The following is a 27,372-nucleotide window of genomic DNA, read 5'->3' as shown; positions in this document are numbered from 1 at the left end:
AGAAAGTTTGCTAAATGCAGCCTTTGTACAAATCAGCCTGAGTATTTACACAGAACATTTACGCAGACACCAAGTGAGGTCAGGAGGATGGAAGAACTGCTAAACCTCCTTCACTGACTCAGACAGGCACTTACAGATAAATGAACTACTGTTATATCTCAGAAGAAGGAGCAAATATTTTGTCTTCCAAAAAAACTATGTTCTAAGCAAAATCAGTGTATTGCTGATTGGTTGAGAGGTCTTCTCATATCGTAAAACTTATACAAGTACTGACTGCAAATACAGCAAACAAGCTTTTGCGCTGCTGTCTTGCTTTTGGTAAGGAAATTCCTACAAATTGAAGTGATTTTTCTTTGGCACTTATTTATACACCCAACTATCGGAGGGAGCTATGGATGTGAGCTAAGAAAAAAAAAGAAAAATAAAAAAAAGGCTAATGGTTAAAAGCTGTAAATGCCTCCTAAAAACTTCAGCTGCAATTCATCAAACTGGGCAAGAAAAAGGTGAAAGCACAAACTTACAATCATGAGGCCTGCCTGAACAAGCCATGGAATAAGGTGTTAATAGATAAAGGAAACAGCTTGACTTGTCAGTTGGAAAGAACTTGAATCCTACAACTTCTGTCAGTATATCTACTGCATCCCCAGCGAAAGGAAAGTCTTAACTCTTGTGTGGTGGAATCGAAGACTCAACTGTGTATTCCTAGCTTCTCCTGACACACCTGAAGTACAAAGAAAGCCAAGACTCTTTGGAACTACTGCAACAGATATTTCCTTAAAAAAAATCACATCCACTATGGACAGCATGACTCTGATACCACATCACATCAAGATGCTGTATTCCACACGATCATTTGTGAGGATACAGTGAAGGAAAGCTTATGTAATACATTCTGGTCTGTCCCCATGCTATGCATGATCAAGCTGCCAGTGGCATGCTATTTAGGTGTCACCAGAAAAAGCGAACAGTGAGAGTTACATAAACTTTTTTTGTGAAAAGCACTAGGTTTCTTTGCTTTTCTGACCTTTCCTTTTGCAGACAGGGGATTTGTCCTTAGAGGTGGAAGAATACCTTATTGGCATTGCAGACTGGCTACTCTGGTGACAGCCATATAGCTAGAGCCTTAAGTTAAGCAGCAGATACTCAGATCAGGAAGGCAATGGGAAATTCCGTTATTTCCTCTGTCCTTAGAAAACGCTGATACATTTCTGTCAACACAACTCTGGGACAAGCAAGCAGCAAAATAAACTTATGAAAAAAAGCTTTTGAAATAACAGCATCTTTTCCAACTTTTTCACTGTTTCCTCCACTTTCATTTTCAGTTCTGCAATGCTCTGGGGAAACATTCACTTTAGTAGACAGTGCGGTTTTTTCAATATAGTTTTTGTCATCTAGGAAGCAGTACAGTTATTTTTTAAAAACCCTCTTATACTGGAATAAGGATACAGAGGTAGTGGTCTTCAGACTGGTGAATCCACAGCCCTAACACAGTATAACAGTAACAGGTTTTAAACAATGTCAGTTAAAGAGTAGAAACCTTTTTCTACTTGTTTCTGACTGTTTTGTGAATATATTTGTGAATATGCAGGTGGAAAGGTGATTACACAGGTGAACAAAAATTTATGGCTATCTACCAACTGTGGCAAATAAAATGATGGCTAATTAGTAGATTAGGCAGTGCAAAATTATTCAAGGAGTAGAATAATCAACCCATCATCACAAAAAGCAGTATTTTATTTTGCATTTCAGTCTGATCATCGGATCACAGCTAATCTCATAATAAGTAACTAAGGGCATAGTCTGGCATGGTTAATTCAGATGGTTACCTTTCAGCTCCTGAAGGGAACATGCTATAAAGTTTGTGCTCCACAACTTCTTCATCTTTGTCATGGGCTTGTCCTCAAATTTGAAAGGTTATAGTTTCATGTAATAGCAGGGAAGAGCCTATGACACACTCCTGGAGAGAATGTACTACACACATGACAAGTATCTTGCCATAAAATTCATTTCAGCTGCAAGCTACCATGTACCAAGTACCATCTTTTGTACATAAAAAATGGGAGGCCCAGAGAGTTTAGTAATAATGAAGAATTAGGTATGTGTAGCAGGAAATATATGATTTCTATACCTACCAGATTTACCTGTTCTTCCTTCTGACTACATGTGGGTTCATGAAATTTATGTACAAAATGTATTTCTGGAGAGCGAGATCCTAGAAAAACCAATCACACAAACAAACAAAACAGAGAAAAATACAGTAATTAAAGGAAATTTTGGTTGCTTTAGTTTCTATATAACTTTCCATAATTCCATACAATTTTTCACGAATTTCTATGTAACACAGTAATGGAGGACTTAAGTGATCAAACCCTCTGCCTAATTAGATGAGGTAAGATATTAATAAAAACAGCTTTGGGGGAGAATTTATTTCATTCAGTGTTCTGGAAACATCTCACAGTTCATACTGGAGATAGCTCTTTCCTCCTGTTTTTTAAACTAACAACTGCAATTTTGGTAAAATAACAGATCTGTTTGACTAAAAGTACATATACTCCTCTATGGAATACTCTTCTGATGATGAAAAGGAGATATGCAAAGGAAGAATTTACCTCTAGGAAAAAAAGAGAACCCTTAAGGTTGCGCCCTTAGGTTTTAAAACTAAAATGTTGTTACTGACATTAATAAAATAAGCATTAAATCAACCTTTATGTTACATATCTCATTAGCAAATCACTACTATACAGGTATGCACACATAGACAAATAATTAAATACTAATTTTAACTTATTGAATATAAAATGCCACAAGCAGAATGGTAAAAAAAATCATCATTATATACACAGAGACAAAAATAACTCACCCAGCCCTCAGGCAAGCCCCCACTCCACAAACTGAACAACTCAAACATAGCTTAAACCATATATGTTGAATGTTGCTGGGTTTTAATTACAGTGGGTAACCACAAATAAGTTCAAACACAGTGCTTATCAGTCAGGCAAAACTATTGAGCAACTATACAAGATTCATCATCAGGAAAAGTTCCTGCAGATTTCAGTGGGCTGTAGATAAGACATATTAATTCACAGTAGGCTGATAAAAAAAGAACGGTCCAGCCTGATCTCCAAACTGGCAAAAAGACAAACAAAAAATATAATCTGGAAGAACACTGAGAACACCTCATGCCACCTTAAGAATTGGTAGTCTCTGTAGTGCTGGAATAAAGCGTACAGGGTACAAGTACAAAAGATTAAATAAAATGTCAAGGAAAAGTACTATGTAGCTACAGTATGCTTGCTCACACAATCAGCTCTAAGGGAGTTATTAGGGAAGATTTTAAGGCTTTAAATGAATGTGCATGCATTTATGTTTAAACTATTCTAATAATACATTTAAATTAACACACTTAAATATCTCTATCCAAATTTTGCATGTTAAATTCAAAGTATATGGATATATTAACAATATATTTTTAAAAAAAGTATTACATGCAACCATAGTTACATATTACTATTGCATGAATAAACTCTATTTATTATTGTTACATGATTAGTTCCCATTATCTTATCCTGCTCAAACACAATATAAATAAGCATAAATATATAAATAATAACATACATAAATAAAAAGGGCATTCCTACACATAGTTCAAACACTTCCCATGCCAGGCATCCCCAGTCACAGTCCAAAGGAGAAATTAACAGCAGATTTATTTTTTCAAATACTAAAAATGCCCTGAACATTCTTCTAAAATAAAAGCTAATACTACAGACATGAGAGAGCACATAGAGTTCGTAAGAATGAACTTCAGGCAGCGCTTAAATAACACGAACTCACACAACATCCATAGCAACCATTCATAATAAAAAAAAAAAAGACTGAAAAAAAGAGTATTTCCTACCTTCATCAATTCTTATTGGAGCTGTTAAAGCCATGTCCACATCAGGAAAAGGGAACCTTTGCAAAATAATAATAAAAATGGTTAAACAGTTGTATGCTCTGCTTTGCAGTCCTAGAAATTAAAATCACAGTTGAGGGCACCCATCTTAGCCTCTGTTGCCACTACACTGCTAACCGTGCGCTGGGCAAGCACACAACACAAACACCAACAGTTAAGGACCTCCAAATTCTAAGGACACTCTGCGTAGAAAACCTTAGGGAGGAAGGTACATCACTGCTTTATGTATTTCCAAGCAATACTGAGTCACAAAGCCAGTATGAAGAAGTGCGGCCGTTTGGTAAATAACATTAGCAGCAGTTGTATTTAATGGTGTGTTCTTTATTTTCTGTGAGCTGGGTTCTGCTAAATTTCATTTCCACTCGCTTTGTTCAGGAAGGTCTGGAAACCCAGACTCGAGCACGAGGTGTGTGTAAAATAAATGGAGCCATAATTAAATGGAGCCCTTTGCAGAGCTAAGAACTACTAAGGAATCTAAAGAAGTAGAAAAGTGGTCTGAGCAAGCAACAAACCAAACCAACCAACCAAACACCACCACCCCCACGCAAAACAAAACCTAATAAATAAAACAGAAACAAGCAAAACAACCAACCCTAAAAATACACATTTATTAAATCATCATGGAGAGCTTTTCTGCTCCTCAGTATGTCATATGCCGGACGGGATGATTCCTTGACTGGCGTTTTCTTGAGATCAAACCCAGAACTGAGGAGGGCGGGCCAGCCCGCCTCTCCTCGGGGCGGCCCAGAAGCGGCCCGCTCAGCCCGCCCTGGCAGACCCCTCGCCTCTTCCTGCGCGACACCTGCCGCCGCGATCGCACAGGTACAGCTCAAGGCAACAACTGCGTTACCGCAGCCTCCTATGTAACTCTTCTTCATCCACATCACTATCCGTCATGGAACCCTCCACCATAGTCTCATCGCTGTGGCTGTCCTCGTCGCCGCCCAGCTCCTCCATGACGCCACCGTCACGCTACCCTCTCTTCTCCTTCCTCTGGCGCCGCCAGCAGTCGACCCTTTTCCCGGCGTGCCGCACGGCACCCCTCAGTAGAAGCGATGGCGGCCATCTTACGGAAGCCTGAGCCTAGCAACTTTTAGTGCCCCTCTCGGGTGGCACCTGCCAGCCGGAACCGGGATTAGGGGAGAGGCAGAATGGGAGAGGAGAGCCCAACACCAACAAGTGCCGCCCCATGACCACGGGTAAGATTGGAGTGGATGGTGGTAGACGTTAAAGAGAGCTCTCTCTTCAGTGCCTTGGGGATGAGTTTCCTTCACGCACCACCAGACTGGGATGGTGATGCCATCCCCACACCTTCGGCAAGGGGCTGTGCCTTCTCACTAGTATTGGGCTCCTGGTTCAGGCCCTGTCGTGCACATTGATCAACAGAGCCACAAAGCACTTACCATACTCCCATGGTCTCACTGGCCTACATGTCATCCACAGTTGCACCTTTTTTCTAATTCGGGTGTGTCCATGGCCACATCTAAGCAGCTAACTTCATCTGCTGTCCAGAGCCCAATGGATAGTTGATCAGTGGGAGTGTTTGGGATAACCAAAATCATTAGTTGCCAATATTTGCAGAGTATTTGCATTAGCACTTTTATTCATAATCCAGCAGTTATCTGTTGATCACGGCAACATTTTCCTCAGAGACATTCTACCTCAGCTTGGCTTCCAACTCTTCAGCACCCAGTGTGCAGCCCGCCTGCCAGGCTGGCCAGGCAGGCCACCGCCAGAGCTACAGATAAAAAAACTTCATAGCAGCAAGTGTGATGCTTGTACAGACTGGAAATTCCAAATCCTAGTAACTTCTGCTTCCAGTGAACCTGATTAAATTATAATTTTTAGTACTTGCCAAATCATCACCTGCTACCGTGGAGAAATTGTGGAAAAGAGTGCAAAATATAAAGGTCGTAAAATAATGTGTCAATTACATGTAACTGTTGCAACTGTGTACAAACTGGTATTTTGTTTTTACTTAGTCACATCCGCACGCAATTACAGCAATTGCTGTGCATATTATCAAATCACTTCTGAAATCTTGCTTGTAATGCTAAAGGGTAGGAATGAATCAGTGATAGCCAAATGACCATAGGTCTAAAGAAACAATGAATGAATAAATGCTGAAAGACCACAGGGCTTGAAAAATGAGGAGATAGGAAAAGTATTGAAAGAGCCTAGAGGTATAACTGTCTTGCTAAACAGACCAAATAAATTTGGCAAAATAAGCAGGTTTAGTGCTTATAGAGTAAGTATAGGTTAACTTTGTGTGAACTACACTTGTTATAATGTGATTAAACCCCTTATTGACACACCTCTTTTCTTAAGAGATGCACCTCCTCGAAGAAGAACCCCATCTTCTTGAGCATGTGCCTTGACTTTTTGAATACTGTACCTTTAAAGTGAAGTGAGGAATGGACTTACCAGTAGAATATTAAAGAATATGTATTAAATGGGAAGGATTTACTAACCTAACAAGTATAAATTATGATAGATTTGTGTGTTTTGGTTCTTGCTTGGGTGATTCATCACCCCAGCATGCCCATATTTGCAATTATTTAATACAATCAGAATGCTTCATCTTTGTGTGTACTTTGGGCAGTACACACACCAGGCAAATGACCCCGTTTGACGGACAACAGTAATACTTCTTCATGTAATGCAGGAGATGTGCAAGAAAATACGTTATGAAAGAAGCTGGCAGGGAAGATGGCTGCACAGTAACAAGTTACTACAATTTATAAGCATCGCATTGAAGATGAGATCAGAAAATGTATTTACATGTAGAAAGGCTGATGGATGCATGGATGATTTCATCATTGACTGCAACCACTTAGGGTGGAGTTCTTAGGAAACCTTTTAATCAGTGAGATTTTTTTTTTTTGAGATTTGCATTAGCACTTCACCACTACTGGAGCTACTGTAAGTTTTTCTAAATAAAATTACACATACAAGCATGTTGGGGAAAAACGGGACTGTAGATCATTCTGTGCAATATTGTGGCAGGTCAGACTTTTCATTTAAGCATGTCAGCAATTGCTCGGAGGTACAAATACAACTGGAGCGATGCATTTTAACCACCAAGAGTGTGTTGCACCTGACTCACTGTGCCCAGAGAGTAAGGAGTCTCCCCTGCTTAATGAGCAAAAACCAGTGTATTCTCATTGGCCGAAAGCCACAAATATATTAAATTTTTTCGGAACTTCACGTGCATCCCTGCTTTCCACAAGCAGGAGACCTGTGAATTATTACACTATTTCTTTACGTCGTGGTAAAGCACATCAAGGCTGTGGGTCAGCATCTGCGCCAGCTGTAGAGGCATCAAGACTCTTAGAATTTACCCACCCGCCCGCCGGCCTTGCCCAGCACCACCTAGTCCTGGCTGCTAACTGGAGTGGGGGGAGGACGATGGGGCCAGAACTACAGTAGCCGGAGGGAGCGGGAAGGGGGACAGTAGGAAATGAGAGGGGTGGAGAAGGATGGGGGCGGGGTCCCCGCGCCGGCCGTTCGGCTCGTGGCGGGCGGCACCACCCTGGCGCCGGGGGCGCGGCGGGCCTGTCAGTCGATCGGCAAATGTAAATGAGCCGCAGCATGCCGCCCAATCACGGAACGCACGGAGTGGAGTGCAGTGGCCGATTGGCGGGCAGCCCATGGCGCGATGGCGTGTTCTCCGCTGCTGATCGAGACTCGAGCGACGCTACGAGTGACGCGCGCGATCTGGGCGTGTCGGATCCTCGCCATTGGCTGCGCGATCGGGCGATGGCGGCTGCTGGTGTGTCGTGCCCAGGGTGTCCTTGCTCGGAGAGGAGCGGACGCTTCAGTCTGCAGAGAAGCGCGAAAGAGGAGCGTGTTTCCTGCGTGCGACGGTGTAGCGCCAGGTGAGCGGGCCTAGCGGAGCAGGGAAGGGCAGGAGGGCGGCAGGGCCGTGTTTCGTTCAGGCGCAATGGGGCAGCCCGCTGTTGCGGCACGGGTCCTCAGCGGCCGGGGGCCGGCCTGCGGCTCCACGCCCTGAGCTGCTTCGCCGAGGCCGGCGGGTTAACGCCTCCGCGTTGTAGAGCGCTGTTACTATCGCTGCTTCTAGGGAGCGCGGCCGCCCCGCTTCCCAGCCCACCTTAGCCGCCGCCCTGTGTGGCGGGCGAGGGAGGTGAGAGCTGCTGTCTCGGTGCCTTGTCACGGCGCTATGTCCCAGAGCGCGCTACCGGTACGCAGGACTGCCCAACCCCGGCCGGCAGCCTACGGGGCCCTGTCCCTACTTCAGGGCGGAGTTTGAGGGGCTGCAGTGACGGGCCTGTGTCAGGGTGGTTTCCCCCCTTAAAATCATGAAACGCCACCCGAGAGTTTGACAGGGTCTAGTGAGTATCAGATGCTTTTCAGGTGAGCGCTACACGTTTTCGCTCAGTTGTGGCTGCTCGGTTCCTTTATAACGCTGAGTCAGCCAGCAAGGGAGATTTGTGGTGTTCTGATAGATGGTGTTGCCGATGACTGCTCTGAGGTTAGTGAGAGCTGTGACAAGGATTAGGTGTTCAAGCAAATAGTTACGCGGATACGTGGCAGATTCGATGGCTAGTTCGGTTTTTGCACGTTGGTTAAGTTTTTGAAGGGGTTGCCGTTGGTTTTCTTCACATTTTATTTTGATTCTAAGAATGGATTTCTTAATAGCCTACTCGGAATTTCTGGGTTGAAAATAAAGGCAAGCATGCATTTTCAGCCACCATTTTGAAATCTATCAAAAGTACCTTGCTGATAAACTTCAGCTTTAACATCGTATTGCTAATTTGAAGCTATGTATTGCTATTTGAAGTCAATGTAATAATAGTAATATTTTAAACAGAATTAGAAATGCGAGCCAATGATACACCTTGAATTATATTTTGACTGCTCTCAGTAATCATAGAATGTCTTAGGTTGGAAGGGAACCTTAGAGATTATCTACTCCAACCTGCCTGCCGTGGGCGGGGACACCTCTCAACTAGTCTAGGTTGTTCAATGCAGAATCAGTGTAGGAAATCTTCATCAGTATTTTATAGGAATGTCAGCTGCACAACAAAAAACCCCATGCACTTCAGTCAGGATAAATAAACATGAAGGCTTTAAAGAATCCTTTAGGTGAGAAGTTACTATCACTTAGTTAACTGAAAGATCAGCACTAAGTCATCCTGTATTTCTTAGCAGCAGTTAATTATAAAATATTGGCTAATAATATATATTATGGATCATTGCTTTCATGATCAAGGTCCCGAATTTACCTAATTGTTTTATGTGAACCCTATTTATATGAGTGTTGCTTAGAAATGTTAAGAACTATATTTGATGAAAGATTCTGAAATCTTTCTAGCTCTACTACAAACAGTTTGTTAATTGACTAGTTAAATACTGACAATTGTAATTATTAGCACTTCTGCTACTAGTTTTAGGACCTGTAGGACTGTGTAGTCTTGTAGTAAATACTGATTCTGATTTTTATGAAATAGTGTGATATTCAAAAGTATTTGTGTTTTCATAGAACGTTGTATGACTTGTCTTCTTTTTTCTTCCTTTTTTTTTTCCTTTTTTTTGGCTGTTCCAAAACCTTTGGCACCAAGGTACTCCTCTAGCTTATTTTAATTTTTTGTAATTAAACGATACAACTGTTCTGCTGAGCAAAAAATATAGTACTAGTTTGGACTTTAAAAGGAATGGATTTGTTGTGCTTTGGTTTGGTTTTCTGGATTTTGTTGGTTTTGGTTTGTTGCTTGGTTGTGTGGAGGGGGAGTTGTCTGTGTATTAAAAAAAAAAATGCTTGTTGGGATAATTTGTTTATGAAGAAGGCAATCCCTTAAATAATTTTCCTATTTGGTTCCATGAGCCACATGAAACTCCTACCACACCTACACTGTGGAAGGATTACAGAAAAATATGTTGGTGCTTTATAGGATCAAGACTTGCATTGGCAAGAAACAAAGATTGTTCTGGTATCTTCAAGAATACTAAGTAGATAGATATGCCTTGTTTTTTTTCTCCACTGAATGACAGTTCCATTTTTTATGGTCAAGCAAAAGAAACAAGACAGTCTGTCATCTGAGGAGACTGGATGAATTATTACTTGAAGGTAGTTTTGTGTCCACTTTGAAGTGACAGCGTGTAGAGCCCCTAACCATCTATGGAAATTTTCACAATGCTGTGTTTGTACATGTAAATACCAAACAATGGATTGTCTCTGTTAGCCTGGCTACTATTTAAGCGGGTTTTGAACTTCACAATATTAACATTCAGTATACAATTCTATGAGCTGTTCATTTTGAGTGGCAAGAAGAGCAAGGTCCCAGTGGTAATGTATTTAAGTGAGAATTTTATGGTATTTTGTTCCTGTGCTATAAAATGTAAGTAAGAATCTGTGATGAACATTTACAGAGGTACAACACAGAGCAGCTAGACTGACATGTGGGATTTGTAACTGAAGGGCTCGGAGAACATCTATTTTCTCAGTTACCTGAAAGAAAGGTGTGAAAGTTTCTGTTGATTGTTACCTGTTGAAAGCAGTGGGGATTGTCAGTAACCTGGAAACTACTTATGGGTACAAGAGAATTGTCACAGAATACTGTATGTGAGAAGCACTCATGCTTGAGATGAAGAAGAAACTCTGTTGAATGTGATTAGCTTGAACCACTGAAGAATATTGAGCAGAAAATAAAGATGACAAAGTCAGAGGAAGGTAGCTTTGCAGTTCATTGTGTTGAAGTTGAGTATTACCAGAAATGGTAATTTGCATTCTTAAAGTGAATCAATCTTTTTGGTAGGAAGAGTGAACAGAAAAGAGTTAACGATTTAGTGACTGCTTACATAGGGTAATAATCCCAAGAAGTATCAGAATTGTATGATAGGAAGATACTAAGAGATGTGAGGGTGTTGGAGGCTTATTATAAGTCAGACCTTGAAAGAACCATGGAGATGTGTATTAAAAAAAATTAATTCAGAAGGCAAGATCAGATGATACTGTAGTTCAGAAGATAGAAGAAGGCTGAGAGCTGCTTATTAGTTGCCTTACTCAGCTGTTATTTAGTCGGTTTCCTTTCTATGGATTTTCTTCTTCTGAGTGACTTGCAGAAATTTGTGGACCTCTGTCTTTTTTCCCTTGATTTCATCCTTGCTTATGTGAAATATTCTTTTGTTGCAGGTTGGTGAAGTACAGAAAGCCTTGAAAATGTTGTCCAGGCTCTTTCGAATGCATGGCCTTTTTGTAGCCTCTCATCCATGGGAGGTCATTGTGGGGACAGTGACTCTCACAATCTGTATGATGTCCATGAAGATGTTCACTGGGAATGATAAGATCTGTGGCTGGAATTACAAGTGCCCCAAACTCGAGGAAGTAAGGATTTTCAATTCATGCTAATAGTACTTACTGTCAATCACTAGATCCAGGGCTTTCTGCAGAATAAGATTAGGTTGTGATATATTAGGAAAAAAGTAGCAGAAACTTTATTGCTTTTTTTTCTGTTGTGGATATTAAAACTGTATGCAGTCAGTGATAGATTGCAGAAGGTTTTCATTAAATTTAACTTGCAGTTGCACAATAGCAAGTGAACAGATTTGATATTCATATTGTTTGCAATGTTTTAATTTTTTAAGACAGAGTACCAGTGATACTTATTTTATTCTGCAACTTCACTTTTAGTGCAGCTTCACAATGGATTTTTTTCATTATTGAAACTTAACAAGAAGTTACTGCTTAATGTCAAAGCTGACAAAATCACTTTGAATTTCACACAGGACGTTCTGAGCAGTGACATCATCATCCTGACAATCACGCGGTGTATAGCAATCCTTTATATATATTTCCAGTTTCAGAACCTAAGGCAGCTTGGATCAAAGTACATTTTAGGTACTGTATTTGATTTTTATATTTGCTGTATGTATTGTATGTTAAATATGAGTTGGTAATAAATACTGGAATTTTAATATGTATGTACAGAAGAGGGTTATTTTAATTATTTGCTAGATAGTAGAATAAATATTCTGCATAGATCAAAGTACAGTTTTTTAAAGAGATACTGTGTAGTTTTATATAAACACAGGAAGTGTAATTTTTTGAAGTAATTGTGTATCGTGTGAATCATTTGAAAATGCAGAGCTGTTCAACCCAGTTTCCATATTTGATGGTAATGAATGAGAAGATGTGTGGCTGTTACTTCTTAGCGCCTTACTTTAAATGCAGTATATCTGTATATAAATAGCATCTCCCTTGGTTTGTATCTCAGCTGATGTTAATGCACTCTGAGGGATTAAAGTTGTCATTTTTGTTTCAGAATTTATCTGATTTTTTTTAATTCCAAATTATACATAAACAAAAAATTTCAAATTCCCTCTTTCTTTTAAAGGTATTGCTGGCCTCTTCACAATCTTTTCAAGTTTTGTTTTTAGTACAGTGGTGATTCACTTCTTGGATAAAGAACTGACAGGTTTAAAGTAAGTAATGAATCGTTATTTTGGATTTCTGCCCCCCCCCCTTCCTTTTTTTCCACCCCCCGTTTCCAATAAACTTAAAATTTTAACATACGTTTTTGGGGTTTTTTTTATTTCTTTTTCAGTGAAGCTTTACCATTCTTTCTGCTTCTGATTGATCTCTCAAGAGCAAGTGCATTAGCCAAATTTGCTCTCAGCTCCAACTCACAGGTCAGAGGGTTTGGGTTTTCATATTTGTTTGTTTTGGCTGGGAGCTTTTGAATTTAATGTTCAGAGATGAGCATTATCCCATGGCAGGGGGATTGAGCTTTATGTTCTTTACATTCCAAACCATGCTATGAATAATCCAGATGGAGAGACAGATGAATACCATACTGATGATACATAAAAAGGATCAGGTTTTAGCCAGATTTTGTGTTCTCTTGTCTTCATTTGAGATGAGTGTTCAAGTGGATAATAACAGTGTAAAATTAGTGTGTGCACTCATGTAGGTTCACAGCTTTAACGAATGCTTACTGCTCTGTTAAGGAGGCTAAAGTGCCTGGACCAGTTACTGATAGAAAAATTTCTAGGGCTCAGGAATATTATATAAAGAGACATCTAATGTTACAGCGCTGGTACTGGAAAAAGCATGTTTCTGGACAAAGTCATAATAGAAAAAATGTAGCATGTGTGGACAGAAACATTAATGTTCTAGTGCAATTTACACAGCGCAACAGAAGGGCCGACAGGAGAGTGTATCATTGTAATGTTTTTCCCTTAATATTCTCAAATGCTGAAATAAGACTATATTTAGGGACATTAATTTATACTTACAAATACTGCACATAATAATTGAGCATAAATGCAGATAATATTTTAATATATGATATATTAGAGTATATTGCACACCTTCCATACATGCTATATTATAATGTGTTCTGTATTGCTTTGTAGCAATTGTGAGTACAGAATTTGAAATTAAGTTTCAACAAAGTATTTCATAAGTAGGCTTTCCCTACAGCTTCTATGCCCTCTCACCACAAATCCTTCATTACCACCAAACATAAGAGCATGAGACTCTAGATGTAGTTTGCTGTGCCTGGCTCCCACAGGAAATCACTCTTCTCCCAAGGGCAGGTTTCAGTATCTCTATGTCCTCTTTTCTGTCAGCTGAGGCTGGAGAGTTTAAAATAATAGAGTAATAAAAGTTAGCATACAGATATGCAGTAAAAGAACTTTAGAAATACCATGACATTTTATATCTTCAAGTGGAGAAATCTTGTTCTTCTGAATATATACGATAATTAATGTCTGTGCCCAGCAGTGTTTCAGGAGCTTAGAATAATAATGAGCCAAACATAAAGATATTAATCACAATTTCCATATTAACTATGGAAAATAAAGGAATCGAAGAATGTATTATTTCATAATTTTTAATTTTCAATATATTTTATAAGGCCTTATCACTGTAATACCATTCAATTTACTAATCATGTACTGATCACGTTATGTGTTCTCCCTTAATTTTATTTTTATCTGAATGACATTTTTCTTTTTAGGATGAAGTAAGAGAAAATATTTCACGTGGAATGGCAATTTTAGGCCCTACGTTTACACTGGATGCACTTGTGGAGTGTCTTGTAATTGGTGTTGGCACTATGTCAGGTGAGTGATACAGCCTATGGGCGTAAATATTTGCAGTCCAGAAAGATGTGAAAGCCATTGCAGTATCGACAGTAAAATAAGCGTTGCCCCTGAGAGTGGAGTGATTTAACTATTTATCTAGCTATTTATTTGTCTATATACTAATTTCTGTAGTTGTTAGCTGTATTACTAATTTCCTGCAGATAGGGATAATACGTACATCTTGAAGTTTGAAGTACAGATGGCAGCTTTCCTTGAGCATCATGCAGTAATGGACTTGCTTTTATAAAAAATTAAGACCTTCTATCATTCCAGTCATTCCTATTAACATCGTAAAGAACCTGCTAAAATTTTCTGTTGGGTGGTCTTAAATTGGTTACATTTTCAGTTCATGCAGTCACTTCTTATTCTTGCAAAATGGAGTATTTCTGAAAATTAGTCCAAGCAAGGAAAGTTATTATAATTCAATTAGACCCAAGCAATTTTAAATTATTTTCTTCCCTACCCCTTCTTCTAATCATCATCTGTTCCATGTGCAGTAGCAGTTCTCTTTCCTTAGGAAGAGAAAATTTAAATGTAATAAGCAAAGGATTTTTGCATGTAAATAACTAACTGCTTCACAATATAAATCCAAGTTCCATATTTAGGACTAAAGTGGGGTTTTGGTTGCATGCTTATTTTTATTGTTTTTTTGTGGTTTTTTTATACTGCCTTGCATACCTGAAAGACATTTTTCAAAGCACTTTCATTTCAGAGTATTTTGCATCTTTTCAGGGTGTTATGTATTATACCTTTTCCTGTTTACATCCGGGAAGAAACCCTCTTGATTTATGCTGTTATCTCTTTGATCTATACTAAAGCCCATTCTGTAATGACTTGCTGGATGTGAGACTTGTGAAACAGTAGGTGCAGTATAGACTGTGTGCCCATAAAGTGTCCAATGAAGTGTTCAGGCACTAAGATCTTTCAGAAGGAATTTCAATACATAATTGCAGCTGATTTCTTTGCTTAGGTAAGTGAGGAGTTTCAAACTCTCAGTGTGAAGTTTTAAATCTTGGTGAATATTATTTACTGGTATTTGTTTAGAATTATACTTTAAAAGTTTTCTGTAAGTACCTTTATCATAAATACATACTGTGGTAAGAATAAGCTCAGACACAGTGACTAGGGCTTAATATACTTGTTTTTTGTTTATTAAGGCAATACAATGTGCAGTGCCCATTTAATGCTTGCCCACTTCTGCAACACTTCTTTGACTACACAGAAATCCCATCGCATATCTAAATGTAAAAAATTTCTTCTCTTTTTATGTAGGTGTACGACAGCTTGAAATTATGTGCTGCTTTGGCTGTATGTCTGTGCTTGCCAACTACTTTGTCTTCATGACCTTCTTTCCTGCTTGTGTGTCCTTGGTATTGGAGGTAAGGCCATCTTCTAAGACAGCATCAAGCTTAGTGTGCAGAACCTGGGCTTCTTGGAGGCTGTACATTTCATCATGGAGTTATGCAACAGCACATTTTTTTTCCTTTCAAAGCAGACAAAGGGAATGTGCAAAAAGAATTAGGGTGCCTCAGCTGATACAATGCCATTAAAGGCGTCACACTCAACTTTAGATCAGTCACATCCATCTCTGAGAGTTATGTAAAGTTGAGCAAATACTTGAAAATACTGTAAAATGTTGTCTCTGCAGGGTTTTCCACTGTTTGAAGTCTTAACATAGACTAAATAGTGTCATTGCCTAGCTGTTTTATTGGCATTTTCATAATGAACAAATAAAAATGTAATGCTGAAGATCACTTGTTGGTTCTTTTAGTGCATACTAAATAGGACCTATTTTTAAATTCTGGCTTTTTTTGCAGCTTTCTCGAGAGAGTCGTGAGGGACGCCCTATATGGCAACTTAGCCATTTTGCTCATGTTCTGGAAGAAGAAGAAAACAAGCCAAATCCTGTAACACAGAGGGTCAAAATGATTATGGTTTGTGACTCTCTTTCACCTGTGGTTATGCAGTCTGTAAGGTGTCCCAGTGCAATGAATCCAGCTTTTGTTTTCTACGGAATTGTATTCTGCATGCTGTTAGTCTAGTTTACTGTGGTAATTTTTAATTATGTCTGTATCTGCACCTAAACTCATCCTCATTGTGTCATTCCTATGCCAAACACTTAGAGCTAGTGTGTACCAATTCCCTTCCTCTTACCCTTAAGGTACCCTCAGCTTCCTTTGCGTATTCCTTGAGCAGGAGGAAGGATGTGGTGGGACAGGCTCAGTGCTATAGGCCAGAAAGGATGTTGATGAGAGGTGTGGTACACCAGCCTTTAGCTTTAGACTTCTGTGGTGTGGGAAACAAACAAATCTAAACCCAAACAGATGAAAAAAGATCATGTTTGCTCTCAGTAGGGTAGATATATAGATACCTCTGAAAAGTTAATACCTATTTGTTGTTTTGTGTTTAATACAGTCTCTGGGGTTGGTTCTTGTTCATGCTCACAGTCGCTGGATAGCGGAACCAGCTGCTCAGAACAGTACTGTAGAAAATTCAGTGGGATTGGATGAGAATGCACCAAAGAGAATTGAGCCTAATGTTTCATTATGGCAGTTCTACCTTTCTCGGTAGGTAACTTCACAGGAGAGGAATATGTTTCCTTGATTAGGGTGTGTCCTCCAGTGCTACTAAGCTGTGGTCCTAGATGTACAGCACTTGTAAACTTACAGATATGACCTGTGTAGGATTTTTTGGAAACAAAGATGACATTTCATAAGAAATGTCAATAGTGTGCTGTTTGTCCAGTCTTCTTGAAGTGATGAAGAACAAGATCAGGAGCCAGCTGTCTTGTATGTATTAAAACACTGCCTTCTCCCACTAGCACTGAGCACACTGGTGAATAAATTTTTTTCAGAGCACACTGGTGAATAAATTTTTTTCAGAGCACACTGGTGAATAAATTTTTTTCAGAGCACACTGGTGAATAAAATTTTTTTCAGAGCACACTGGTGAATAAAATTTTTTTTCAGAGCACACTGGTGAATAAAATTTTTTTCAGAGCACACTGGTGAATAAAATTTTTTTCAGAGCACACTGGTGAATAAAATTTTTTTCAGAGCACACTGGTGAATAAAATTTTTTTCAGAGCACACTGGTGAATAAAATTTTTTTCAGAGCACACTGGTGAATAAAATTTTTTTCAGAGCACACTGGTGAATAAAATTTTTTTCAGAGCACACTGGTGAATAAAATTTTTTTCAGAGCACACTGGTGAATAAAATTTTTTTCAGAGCACACTGGTGAATAAAATTTTTTTCAGAGCACACTGGTGAATAAAATTTTTTTCAGAGCACACTGGTGAATAAAATTTTTTTTCAGAGCACACTGGTGAATAAAATTTTTTTCAGAGCACACTGGTGAATAAAATTTTTTTCAGAGCACACTGGTGAATAAAATTTTTTTCAGAGCACACTGGTGAATAAAATTTTTTTCAGAGCACACTGGTGAATAAAATTTTTTTCAGAGCACACTGGTGAATAAAATTTTTTTCAGAGCACACTGGTGAATAAAATTTTTTTCAGAGCACACTGGTGAATAAAATTTTTTTCAGAGCACACTGGTGAATAAAATTTCTGACTACACTAGAGCAATTATTTGTGCAGGGCTTTTGACCATTCACACACAAGTGCAAAAGCCTTGTTACTATTGCTTTCCCTTCAGCTCAGCTGAAGTCAATGACATCTGTGTTTCTGTATTACTTCTAAAAACTCAACTGTCTGTTCTAGGAAGGTTTTCCCCCTCAGTGTGCATCATAGTCATTATTGGTAAAGGATAGTAACTGAAACTTTCTACTTTACCATTGGGAGATAGGTGTTAAATCAATTTGATGTAGCTGTTAGTGAATGTTCTACAGTCATTTATCTTCCTCGGATGTGTTTTAGTTAAGATTTAGTAACTACTTGAGGATATCTGAAAATTCTTCTCTTGAATACCAAGAATAATTTTTCTATTCTAACAAAGCATACTTTAATGTCCTGATAGAAAATGTCCTTTCACTGTAGTTTCTGTAACTATATAAATTAGGATGAAACAATTACCCTTTCTAAAGCAAAGGGATGTCAAAATGCTGTTACCAACAACAAACTGTATGTATTTTGTATTCTTCATTTGTCTGTTTTAGAATGGCCAGCATGGATATTGAACAAGTAATCACTCTTGGATTAGCCCTCCTTCTTGCTGTCAAGTATATTTTCTTTGAGCAAGCAGAAACTGAGTCCACGCTGTCACTGAAGAATCCTATAACATCTCCAGTGATGGTCCAGAAAAAGGTGCCTGAGAATTGTTGCAGAAAGGAATCTGTACTTCTGAAAAACAAACATAAATCTAATGCAGTAGGAGAAGCTTTAGTTCCCAAAGATGGAAATGGTAATTTTTAATATTTTGAAGTCTGAGCCAGTACCTGAATATTTGTAACAAACAATGAAATCTCTTAGCATATTGTATTTGGAATCAAGACTTAGGAATTTTGTAAACCAATGTTCATTTTAATTGTCTTTATGCAGCTGAAGTCATAAAACCTGTATTAGCAGAGTCATCAGCCAAGGCTACATTTGTCGTTGGCAATTGCAGCCCTATGGAAACATCTTCATTTCCTAGTGGAAAAGAGGAAGAAACTGAGTTGCCTGCAGAACCACGTTCTATTGAGGAATGTGTTTGTATACTTCAAAATGCAGAGGTATGGAAAAATAACTTGGCTTTTTTAAACCTCCACTGGAACATCTGGTTTAAGAATTCCTGCAGTTCGTTTTCCAGCTTTTAAATGATCCTATTGATTGTAATGTCATTCTTCAGAAAAATACGTGGCTTTAATAAGTTGGGTGGAAGGTCACAACTAAAACAAAACCCTTTTGTAAGTCACTTGTCCTCCAGTTGGTTAGAGTGAGGGGAAGGGGGAAGCAGCTTCATCATTCATGATGTACCAAGTCATTGAAACTTTGTCATGTACATATATAGGTGGATGTCTGAGTAAAAAGTTTTTTGATCATTTCCTGGCCTACTGTAAAGCCTGACCTTGGCAATTGGTTCCATTTAGATGTACTCTGATAATATCCAGTAAAGTTGACTACCCTTTTTCGTTTGGAAACATGTAAAAATATTTTTACCAAGAGAATCTCTCCCCACCCTCTGCTTTTGCAGAAAGGAGCCAAATTCCTTACTGATGCTGAGGTTATCAGCTTAGTTAATGCTAAGCATATTCCTGCATACAAATTGGAAACCCTGATGGAAACTCAGGAGCGAGGTGTGTCCATTCGCCGACAGATGTTATCTAGGAAACTCTCTAATCCTTCATCTTTGCAGTACCTTCCTTACAGGAATTACAATTATTCTTTGGTAAGTAAAAGGCAGACAAGCAAAACTTGTTCCAGATATATGATGTATATGCTTAGAGTGATGTGTATGAATTAACAATGAGATTCTTCCAAACTGATGCAGATGGAAAAAGACAAACATTGGCACTTTGATTGCTCTAGAAGTGGATTAGTTCTGTAATACTCACAAAATAAAACCTACCAAAGCATGTAGCTGCCTTATATCAGAAATGCAGAATGCTACTAATACTGAGCATGGACAGCTAAATGATAATACTGCTTTGAGCTCAGGTTGAATTCAAAGTTTATTTAAAACTCATTTAACAGGTTTTTGTAATAGTACTTAAAACTTCATAAGATTAATCTGGCAAAAAACTAGACTTGAACAGTATTAGCTGTTGATAGCTGTAGGAGATTAAATTCTTGAGTTGGAAACTGGTTGCTTTATGGGTAGGCTTTGTGGGGTTTTTGCTGTAGTGACAGGCATAGCGTTTAACATGCTGTACCATATCATTGTAGTGTGATCTTAATGATACTGTATTATTTTTGTAAGGTTATGGGAGCTTGCTGTGAAAACGTGATTGGATATATGCCTATTCCTGTTGGCATAGCAGGACCATTGTTTTTGGATAACAAAGAATTTCAGGTGCCAATGGCAACAACAGAAGGATGTCTGGTAGCAAGCACAAACAGAGGGTGTAGAGCAATATGTGTAAGTATTGTCTGACTAGCTTGAAAAGTTTCCTGTATTATAAAACATATCTAGGCTAACCAACCCCCATCGTTCTATGATAGAAGTCATGTTTTTTGCTTCCTTAAAACTGAAGTCCACTTTCAGTAATTTTTAGTTTCCCTTCTGATTTGTTTTGTTTTTTAGCTTGGTGGAGGAGCAAGTAGCTGTATTCTCGCAGATGGAATGACTCGAGGACCTGTTGTAAGGATGCCTGCTGCTTGCCAGGCTGCAGAAGTGAAAGTTTGGCTTGAAAGCCCTGAAGGCTTTAAAATAATGAAGGAAGCTTTTGACAGCACAAGCAGGTTAACATAATAGCTATTTCAGCATGATTTCTTGACATAAGACTTTAATGGATAGTAGAAGGATCCTAATTGTATTTTGGGGTTTTTTGTATACTGCAATACAGAAAGTTACATGCTAATTTTGGGCCTCCCCAGTAGCATGAATATTAAGAGAACAGAAGTCACTCTGTGTACGAAGGCTAGTAATAAACATTTTCCAGTGATCAGTTGTAACTAACTCGGTCTTAGCAATAAATACATTCAGATTCTGTAATACTTAATACATGATTTATTTTGCCTAAGCATTTGAAAAATAAGCATAAACATTTCTTTAGATTTATGGCAGTTGCTGTGCAAAAACCAATTAGAAGTTTGGAATCTAGCCTTTCAGGTAGTATTACCAGTGTTAATAATTTGTGAGGTACCAGAGAATAGAGGATAAACGAATTCTAGAACTGAAATGCTAAAAATGCAAAACAGTTTTAAGAATAAGTCTATTTCAAGCTCTAGAGGTTTTTTTCCTAAGATTTATGATTATCTGCTTTCTTTAGGAAGACTCAGAGGTTTTCTTACTAATCTGACAAGTGCCAGCCAAGGGCACGCTTGTACTTTGGACAGAATCAACTCTTGCTGCTGTTCAAATGCAGCATTTCCCGGGTTATGTTTTGACTTGTGGAGCTTCCACTGTTGAGAGCATGGGTTTTGTCTGGCTGTAAAATTGACATAAGAATTTCAAAAGGCCTCATTTGTATTTTATTTTACCTGGTAGTCAGATAGTTTAAGGATTACAAATTAATTTGTATTCATGTTAGAATTTTATTTTATGAAGTCAAGGGATAGAAAGCGTAAAAAGGCAGTGAACACTTTTGCAATGAACATCTCAAGAGAACTATGTGCATTGTGGCTGAAAGTGTTTTTTTTTTTTTTTTTTTTCCTGTTCTGAGGAAGGAACAGCACAGTGTAGCTAACAGTGCTGTCTGCAATGAATTACTGTCATTTTGTCACTTAATTTAATGTTTTCCTTTGAGGATTGTAAGTGATAGTTAAATTTTCTTACAGGTTTGCCCGTCTACAAAAACTTCTCATCAGTTTGGCTGGTCGTAACCTTTATATCCGTTTTCAGTCTGCAACAGGGGATGCAATGGGAATGAATATGATTTCAAAAGTAAGGACCAGCCTCCTTAGGTCTTTTTAATGTGTCTTTTAAAAACAGATAAATTACACCCTACCAATCTGACTGCCTGGCCTGTGAAGACAGAAATGTAAGACATAGTGCAGTTCGCAGTCCTACTAAACAATAGAAGTGTTTGATGTCAACTGCAAACACAAATAAGATGAACATTATGAAAAAAAAGTAACTTGTTTGTTTTGGTTGTTGTTTTGTTTTTTATATTATTTAAAGGAAGTATTCTTGATAATATGGAAGTTCAGCTGATTGGTCTGTATCTTTGGGCCAAACATTTTAATCAGCAGTAATTAATGTATTACTGTGCTTATAACTTCCTTGAAAATAACAGATTAGGAATCTGGTAAATGGCAGCAAAGGGGTGTTACCTAGTTTGGTTGGCTGGTTTTGGTTTTATGTAAACCTGTGGAAGAACTTGAGATGTGACCCATAGATTGCTGGGATGTCTTGAGCTGATTAATACCTGTGTGATGGTTTAAAACCTGTTAACAGTGTTTCAGGTAAAATTTAAGTCCAAGAACCACAATATAAATGGTTCTGGTCATAGACAGGTACTACATAAAGCAGACTTTGTGTCTGATACTTTCCACTCCATCCAGAGTGAATTCATTTCATGTTTGTAGTGTTAGACTTGGGTATGGTAACTGTATGCACCTAGAGTGTATCCAGAGAGTTCCTATGTACCAGGAAGAACTAATTATTCTACACACAATTCCAAAGTGGTTAGAAAAAAATACAGTGGTAATTAGAGGAGTTTGGAGGGCGGGAGGGTTACCTTATTTCATGTTTCTTCCTGAAAATATTCTTTCCTTCAGCTGTAACTGATGATCTGATTAGACTTAATCTAATCTTGCCATTCCACTGTCCTTTAGTAGCTTGATTTGCAACTATAGTGGTATAATAGACTTTTCCCTGTTTCTCTTGTTTCTCTTCTAACAGGGTACTGAAAAAGCACTGGCAAGGTTAAGTGAAGAGTTTCCTGATCTTCAGGTTATAGCTCTTAGTGGTAACTATTGTACAGACAAAAAACCTGCTGCTATAAACTGGATAGAAGGAAGAGGGAAGTCTGTTGTCTGTGAAGCAGTCATTCCAGCCAAGATTGTTAGAGAAGTAAGTGTCTGCTATATTTTACTTGTTTATAAAAATGCTTCTTACATTATTAACAATAGCTATTTTTTTACAGGTAAGGATCCAAATAAGGATCATTCCTACATGAACTTTTAGATACTGCTGTAGAATAAGCCAGTTTCCCTGAGACAGTAGATATTTTATTATTGAAGGCATTAGGATTTATTCTTTTAACTTTTTATCACATGGGAGTTTGGGTGTCATTGAACAGAACCTTTTCACTCATTTGTTGTCTCTTGCACAAACCAGGCATTCTCTTCAAAGTTGGTACGTGCCCTACTACAATGAAAACATAGTCAGGTGCTTCACTTAATTCCAAAGCTGCCTTAGTGTCCCGCATGGTGAAGGGTAGCCTTTATAAGCAGGGGTATTGTCTTTCATGGCCAGTGCTGGCAACCAGATAACAGATAATGGATGTGGTCTGACACAGCCAGTCTTTTGAGCTCAGGTGGAAGAGAATCTAGAATAGCTCTTACGATGTAGAGGAAGTTTGCCAGGGGCTTCCTAGTAGTTTCCTAACTCTCATATTGTTAGCATTTTTACAGCTGACTCAATGGCAGTATCTGTTAAAACACCAACGCTTCATTCCTGTGTGGTAATAGGGACCCAGACCTTTGGTAATGGGCATGTATGAATTTTGGGTATGTTTGTGAGATGCTCTTCTCCAACCTTCAGCCATGTGCATCACTACATTTACTTAGACTGATCTCTAATACATAAGCTTTGTACTTTTGTCAGCGTCGTGGACTTCCTGCAATCTCTATCATCAGTTGACTTCATGCAATCTCTGTTATCAGTTGCTATTCCCACAGCACTGGGATATCTTAAATTTTGCTCACAGCACTACTTTTTCTTGCTCTCTTTGATCATTTTTATACTTAATTCAGCATAAATCTCTTACCTGAATGTTTTAAAATACAGCCAGTATAGTATAAATGTGCCACTTAATGTGATACCACTGTGCAATGTTAATTTACCAATGTAGCACAGTGGTTTGTGTTTGAGCTCTTCAGTGTAGCAAAACTGGGGAAGGTTCAGTGTCTGGAGCAACTTCAGAGGCATGCGGCCATCATGTAAGGTGAATTAATGAGGTATTTCTGCCAGGATGATTTTACTTCATTCTGAAGACAAAGGAGAATTTAAAATGGAGAATGTAGATGGCGAGCTTTTCTTCAAGGACTCTGCAAGTCCAAACCTTCACACTCACACTGATTTTTCTATTGTTACTTGGATAATGCAGCCTGCATTTTGAACAAAATAGAAGTACTTGTGTCACATTCCATATGGAAGCAAATGAGGGGTGAGGGCTTATTAATCATAAATTGGGTATTTCTACCGCTAACAAGGAATGATGTAGTAAAAGTGTATCACTTTGTCTAGGTATTGAAAACAACTACAGAAGATATAGTTGACGTTAACATAAACAAAAATTTGGTGGGTTCTGCAATGGCTGGTAGCATAGGTGGCTACAACGCGCATGCCGCCAACATTGTGACAGCTATCTACATTGCCTGTGGTCAGGTAGGTTTGCTTTTCATCGTTGCAGCTTTTCATTGGTGATTCTTAACTAAACACTTAGTTGAGTGTCTTGGTTTTGTTTTGTTTTGTTTCTTCTTCGTCTGAAGGATGCTGCACAGAATGTGGGCAGCTCTAACTGCATCACTTTGATGGAGCGAACTGGTTCCGCTAATGAAGACCTCTACATCAGCTGCACAATGCCTTCCATAGAAGTAGGAACTGTTGGTGGAGGCACTAACCTGCTCCCACAGCGGGCCTGTTTGCAGGTATAAATCAGAAAGTTTAAAGCAAATTAGCTTCTGAAATCAAAGCTCGCTTTCAAGTTGTGTGTATTGTGTCCAAGTAGTGTAGGAAACTTGGTGGATTTGACATCAAAACTTTAGAATTATCTAATGAATTGTTTTCATGTTACCTAGTTTCTAAAGCTTAAGATGTTTGATATTAGACTTGAAGCTCGTTGCTTAGATATAATTTGAAAAGATTGCTAACACTAAATTTAGTGTAAATTTACTTAGATTTGATAGACATGCAATATTATGCTTTCTCTCCAGATGTTAGGGGTACAAGGTGCAAGCCAGGATAACCCTGGTGAAAATGCCCGTCAGCTGGCTAAAATTGTTTGTGCTACAGTGATGGCAGGGGAATTGTCACTAATGGCAGCTCTTGCAGCTGGGCATCTCGTCAAGAGCCACATGATCCACAACAGGTAAGGAATGGAGAAATTCTTGTCTTTCTCTGCTGCTTTTCCCTTCTTCCAAGTACACCAGATTCTATAATAATTACAGGAATAATTGCAACATAGAACAACAGTGTAACGTTTTCACTGTGTAATGTAGTTATTGCACTGTTTTATTAGGTCAAAAATAAATCTACAGGATCTTCAAGGAACCTGCGCTAAGAAGGTGGCTTGAATGCTAAATCGGCTTTGAAATGAAGAATTATTCTAGCAGCTCACTACGTGCATGGGGGAATAAACCAAAATCTGTGAAGTTTAGAAAGAAAATCACCTTCAACTTGATGTCTGTATAAGATAAACTGAGAGTTAACAGACTTCTATGAGACTAATTAGACCTCTGACCTTCTTCCGAGGTTAGAGATGACTATATGAAAAAAGTTTTGTCAGATGTCTTGAGCATGGCTTTGGAATTCTCACTCCTACACAGCATTTTCTAAAGGGTCAGTCTTCTGTTTTTTACAGGTGGATGCTATTTTGACAACTAAGCTCCTGGTAACTACTAAGCTGAAAAGTGATATACTTTGTACATCTGGGGGGAAAAAAAAAATTAAGGAAAGCAACACCAAATCAAAACGAGTTGGTCTAAACTTGGCTTGAATGCACTGGTCTTTGCTATATTTTTTAAAGTGATAGGAAGCCTAATCACTTTCCATCAGCTCCCAATTTAATTTTGTTCGCATGTTAAACTTAGGTCCTAGATGACAAGAAAATTTTATTGGATCATTAATTTTATCTACATACAGTACTTAATTTGCTGCTGCTCCAGCTAAGCTGCATTCAGTGTTTTAACATCACAGTTTAGGTTATTCTGTTATGGAAAACTTATTACCTATATGGTTCTGAACCATTAAATGTGTAATCTGAAGTACGGAAATACAGTTTCTTTAGATGTTTTATTATTTTGCTCAAGCAGAAAAAGTAGATTTTGAAACCAGTAACTCCAAAAATGGTTGTGTCAGACTCTATTTTAAGCAAATGTGGTTTCCCAAATTTTTTTTTTTAATAGGAGTGCATTCAAACAACAGGAGTCAAGAAGAGATGTTTACACTTCTTTTAAAAGATGTTTCTTAAGGTACAGTGTGTTTGTATAGTGCTAACTATTCTATTTTTTTAAGTGTTGGATGCTTATTCCCCAGGAGTAGGTGCGTATCCGCTGCTTAAGCTGAGAAAAATGAAGCCAGAAAAGCACACTGTTCTTTAACACTTTCTTTTCTTATATTTTAATTTCTCTCAGACTTTCTTTTTAAATGGGGATTATTTATTGTAAAAAGAAATTTTAATTCTTTTTCAATGAAAAGTACTTTATTGTGAAATGACATGTTACTACAGCAAGGAGGTTTTTGTATTAAAATTCTGTACTTGGACCAGTGAGTCAGTCTCAGGTGTTTTAATGTAATATACAGAAATCTTAGTTAGATGTGTTCTGGTTTGATTTGCCTCTAGAAATACTGCTTAAACACATCACCCTGCCTAGGTAATTACAGGAGGAAAATTGTTAATATGCTTGATAATGGGGATTTATTTTTATGTTTAGCTTAGATTGATTTGTTTGGGGATTTTTATGGAGGGAATCACTGATTGGACTTAGGATCCTTGCAGGAATGCAGTGGCACTCCTAAAGGGGTGACTTGCAGAGGTGCTCTTCTAATGGGCAAACTTGATATAAATCGTGATGGGTTGTTTTGTAGTACATCAACGCATTACTACTATTTTAATGAGTTTATAAAGCTAAGGTACAAGCATGAAGACATAGTACATGCTGGATATGTTATGATAGCATGTAAATACCGTGGATGTTTATCTTCCTGCAGTATTGTTGCTAATAGCTACCATTTTATTTAAGCAAAATTGAAACTACTTCATTTCTATGTTCATTCAGTGATCTTATTTAAAGTAACACTGTTCTAGCAATAAATTGTGGTTCAGTGTTCATTTGGTGGGATTAACTGACATTCTGTCTTGCAGAATTAACATTTTGTATTATTACTAAATTGTGTACATTTTGGTACAGACCTACTTTTTCAGTTTCAGTAAAACAATGGAAAATGTATCAGCTTCGTTGTGGTATTTTAAGCTTACTCCATGGCTTTGTGACATACCTTATTCGACAATGTAAAATAAGAGGATTAAGGAAAATGTGACTGGCATACAGTATTAAACACAGCAGAGACATGACACCAGAACTTCCTGTCTCGTTTGCAGAAGCCTGTACTCAGTGTCCTCAAAACTGAATTATGCAGTTTGCCCAAGCTGGAGAGCTAATTCACTTCTCTGCTGAGGCCTGTTTGGGCATTTTTCCTATCATCCAGAAAACTGTTGAATTATACTTGTGGCAAATTCTCATATGTCCACCAGAACCAAAGTCTCAAAGGTGCTTTTTAATTTGTTAACTTAATAGCTCAATTTTAAACACTGCTTT

The 27,372-nt window shown here is 38.3% G+C and overlaps 2 protein-coding genes across 3 annotated transcripts in view; one reads left to right on the top strand and one right to left on the bottom strand.

Moving 5' to 3' along the window:
* Positions 1-4,912, bottom strand: part of ANKRD31 (ankyrin repeat domain 31) — a 69,531-nt gene extending 64,619 nt beyond the window's left edge. The window contains 3 exon segments of the mRNA XM_054397563.1: positions 2,133-2,212; positions 3,899-3,954; positions 4,806-4,912. Coding sequence (XP_054253538.1) covers positions 2,133-2,212; positions 3,899-3,954; positions 4,806-4,912 — 243 coding nt within the window.
* A 6,216-nt stretch (positions 4,913-11,128) lies between these two features.
* Positions 11,129-25,757, top strand: HMGCR (3-hydroxy-3-methylglutaryl-CoA reductase). 2 transcript variants are annotated; one of them, XM_054397405.1, is made up of 19 exons: positions 11,129-11,300; positions 11,702-11,813; positions 12,310-12,397; positions 12,520-12,604; positions 13,936-14,041; positions 15,335-15,441; positions 15,880-15,996; positions 16,478-16,629; positions 18,183-18,427; positions 18,565-18,737; positions 19,199-19,393; positions 19,925-20,083; positions 20,249-20,406; positions 21,445-21,550; positions 22,511-22,681; positions 24,080-24,220; positions 24,325-24,483; positions 24,769-24,923; positions 25,074-25,757. In XM_054397405.1, the coding sequence occupies exons 1-19, from the start codon at positions 11,136-11,138 to the stop codon at positions 25,126-25,128; spliced, it is 2,649 nt and encodes an 882-aa protein (XP_054253380.1). In that variant the 5' UTR covers positions 11,129-11,135; the 3' UTR covers positions 25,129-25,757. The 2 variants fall into 2 exon arrangements, with proteins under 2 accessions (XP_054253380.1, XP_054253381.1); XM_054397406.1 differs by lacking the exon at positions 19,925-20,083.
* The last annotated feature ends 1,615 nt before the right edge of the window (positions 25,758-27,372 follow it).

Source organism: Indicator indicator, chromosome Z (assembly GCF_027791375.1).
Source record: "Indicator indicator isolate 239-I01 chromosome Z, UM_Iind_1.1, whole genome shotgun sequence".
Lineage (NCBI taxonomy): Eukaryota > Metazoa > Chordata > Aves > Piciformes > Indicatoridae > Indicator > Indicator indicator.
This window is presented reverse-complemented; position numbering and strand designations above follow the sequence as displayed.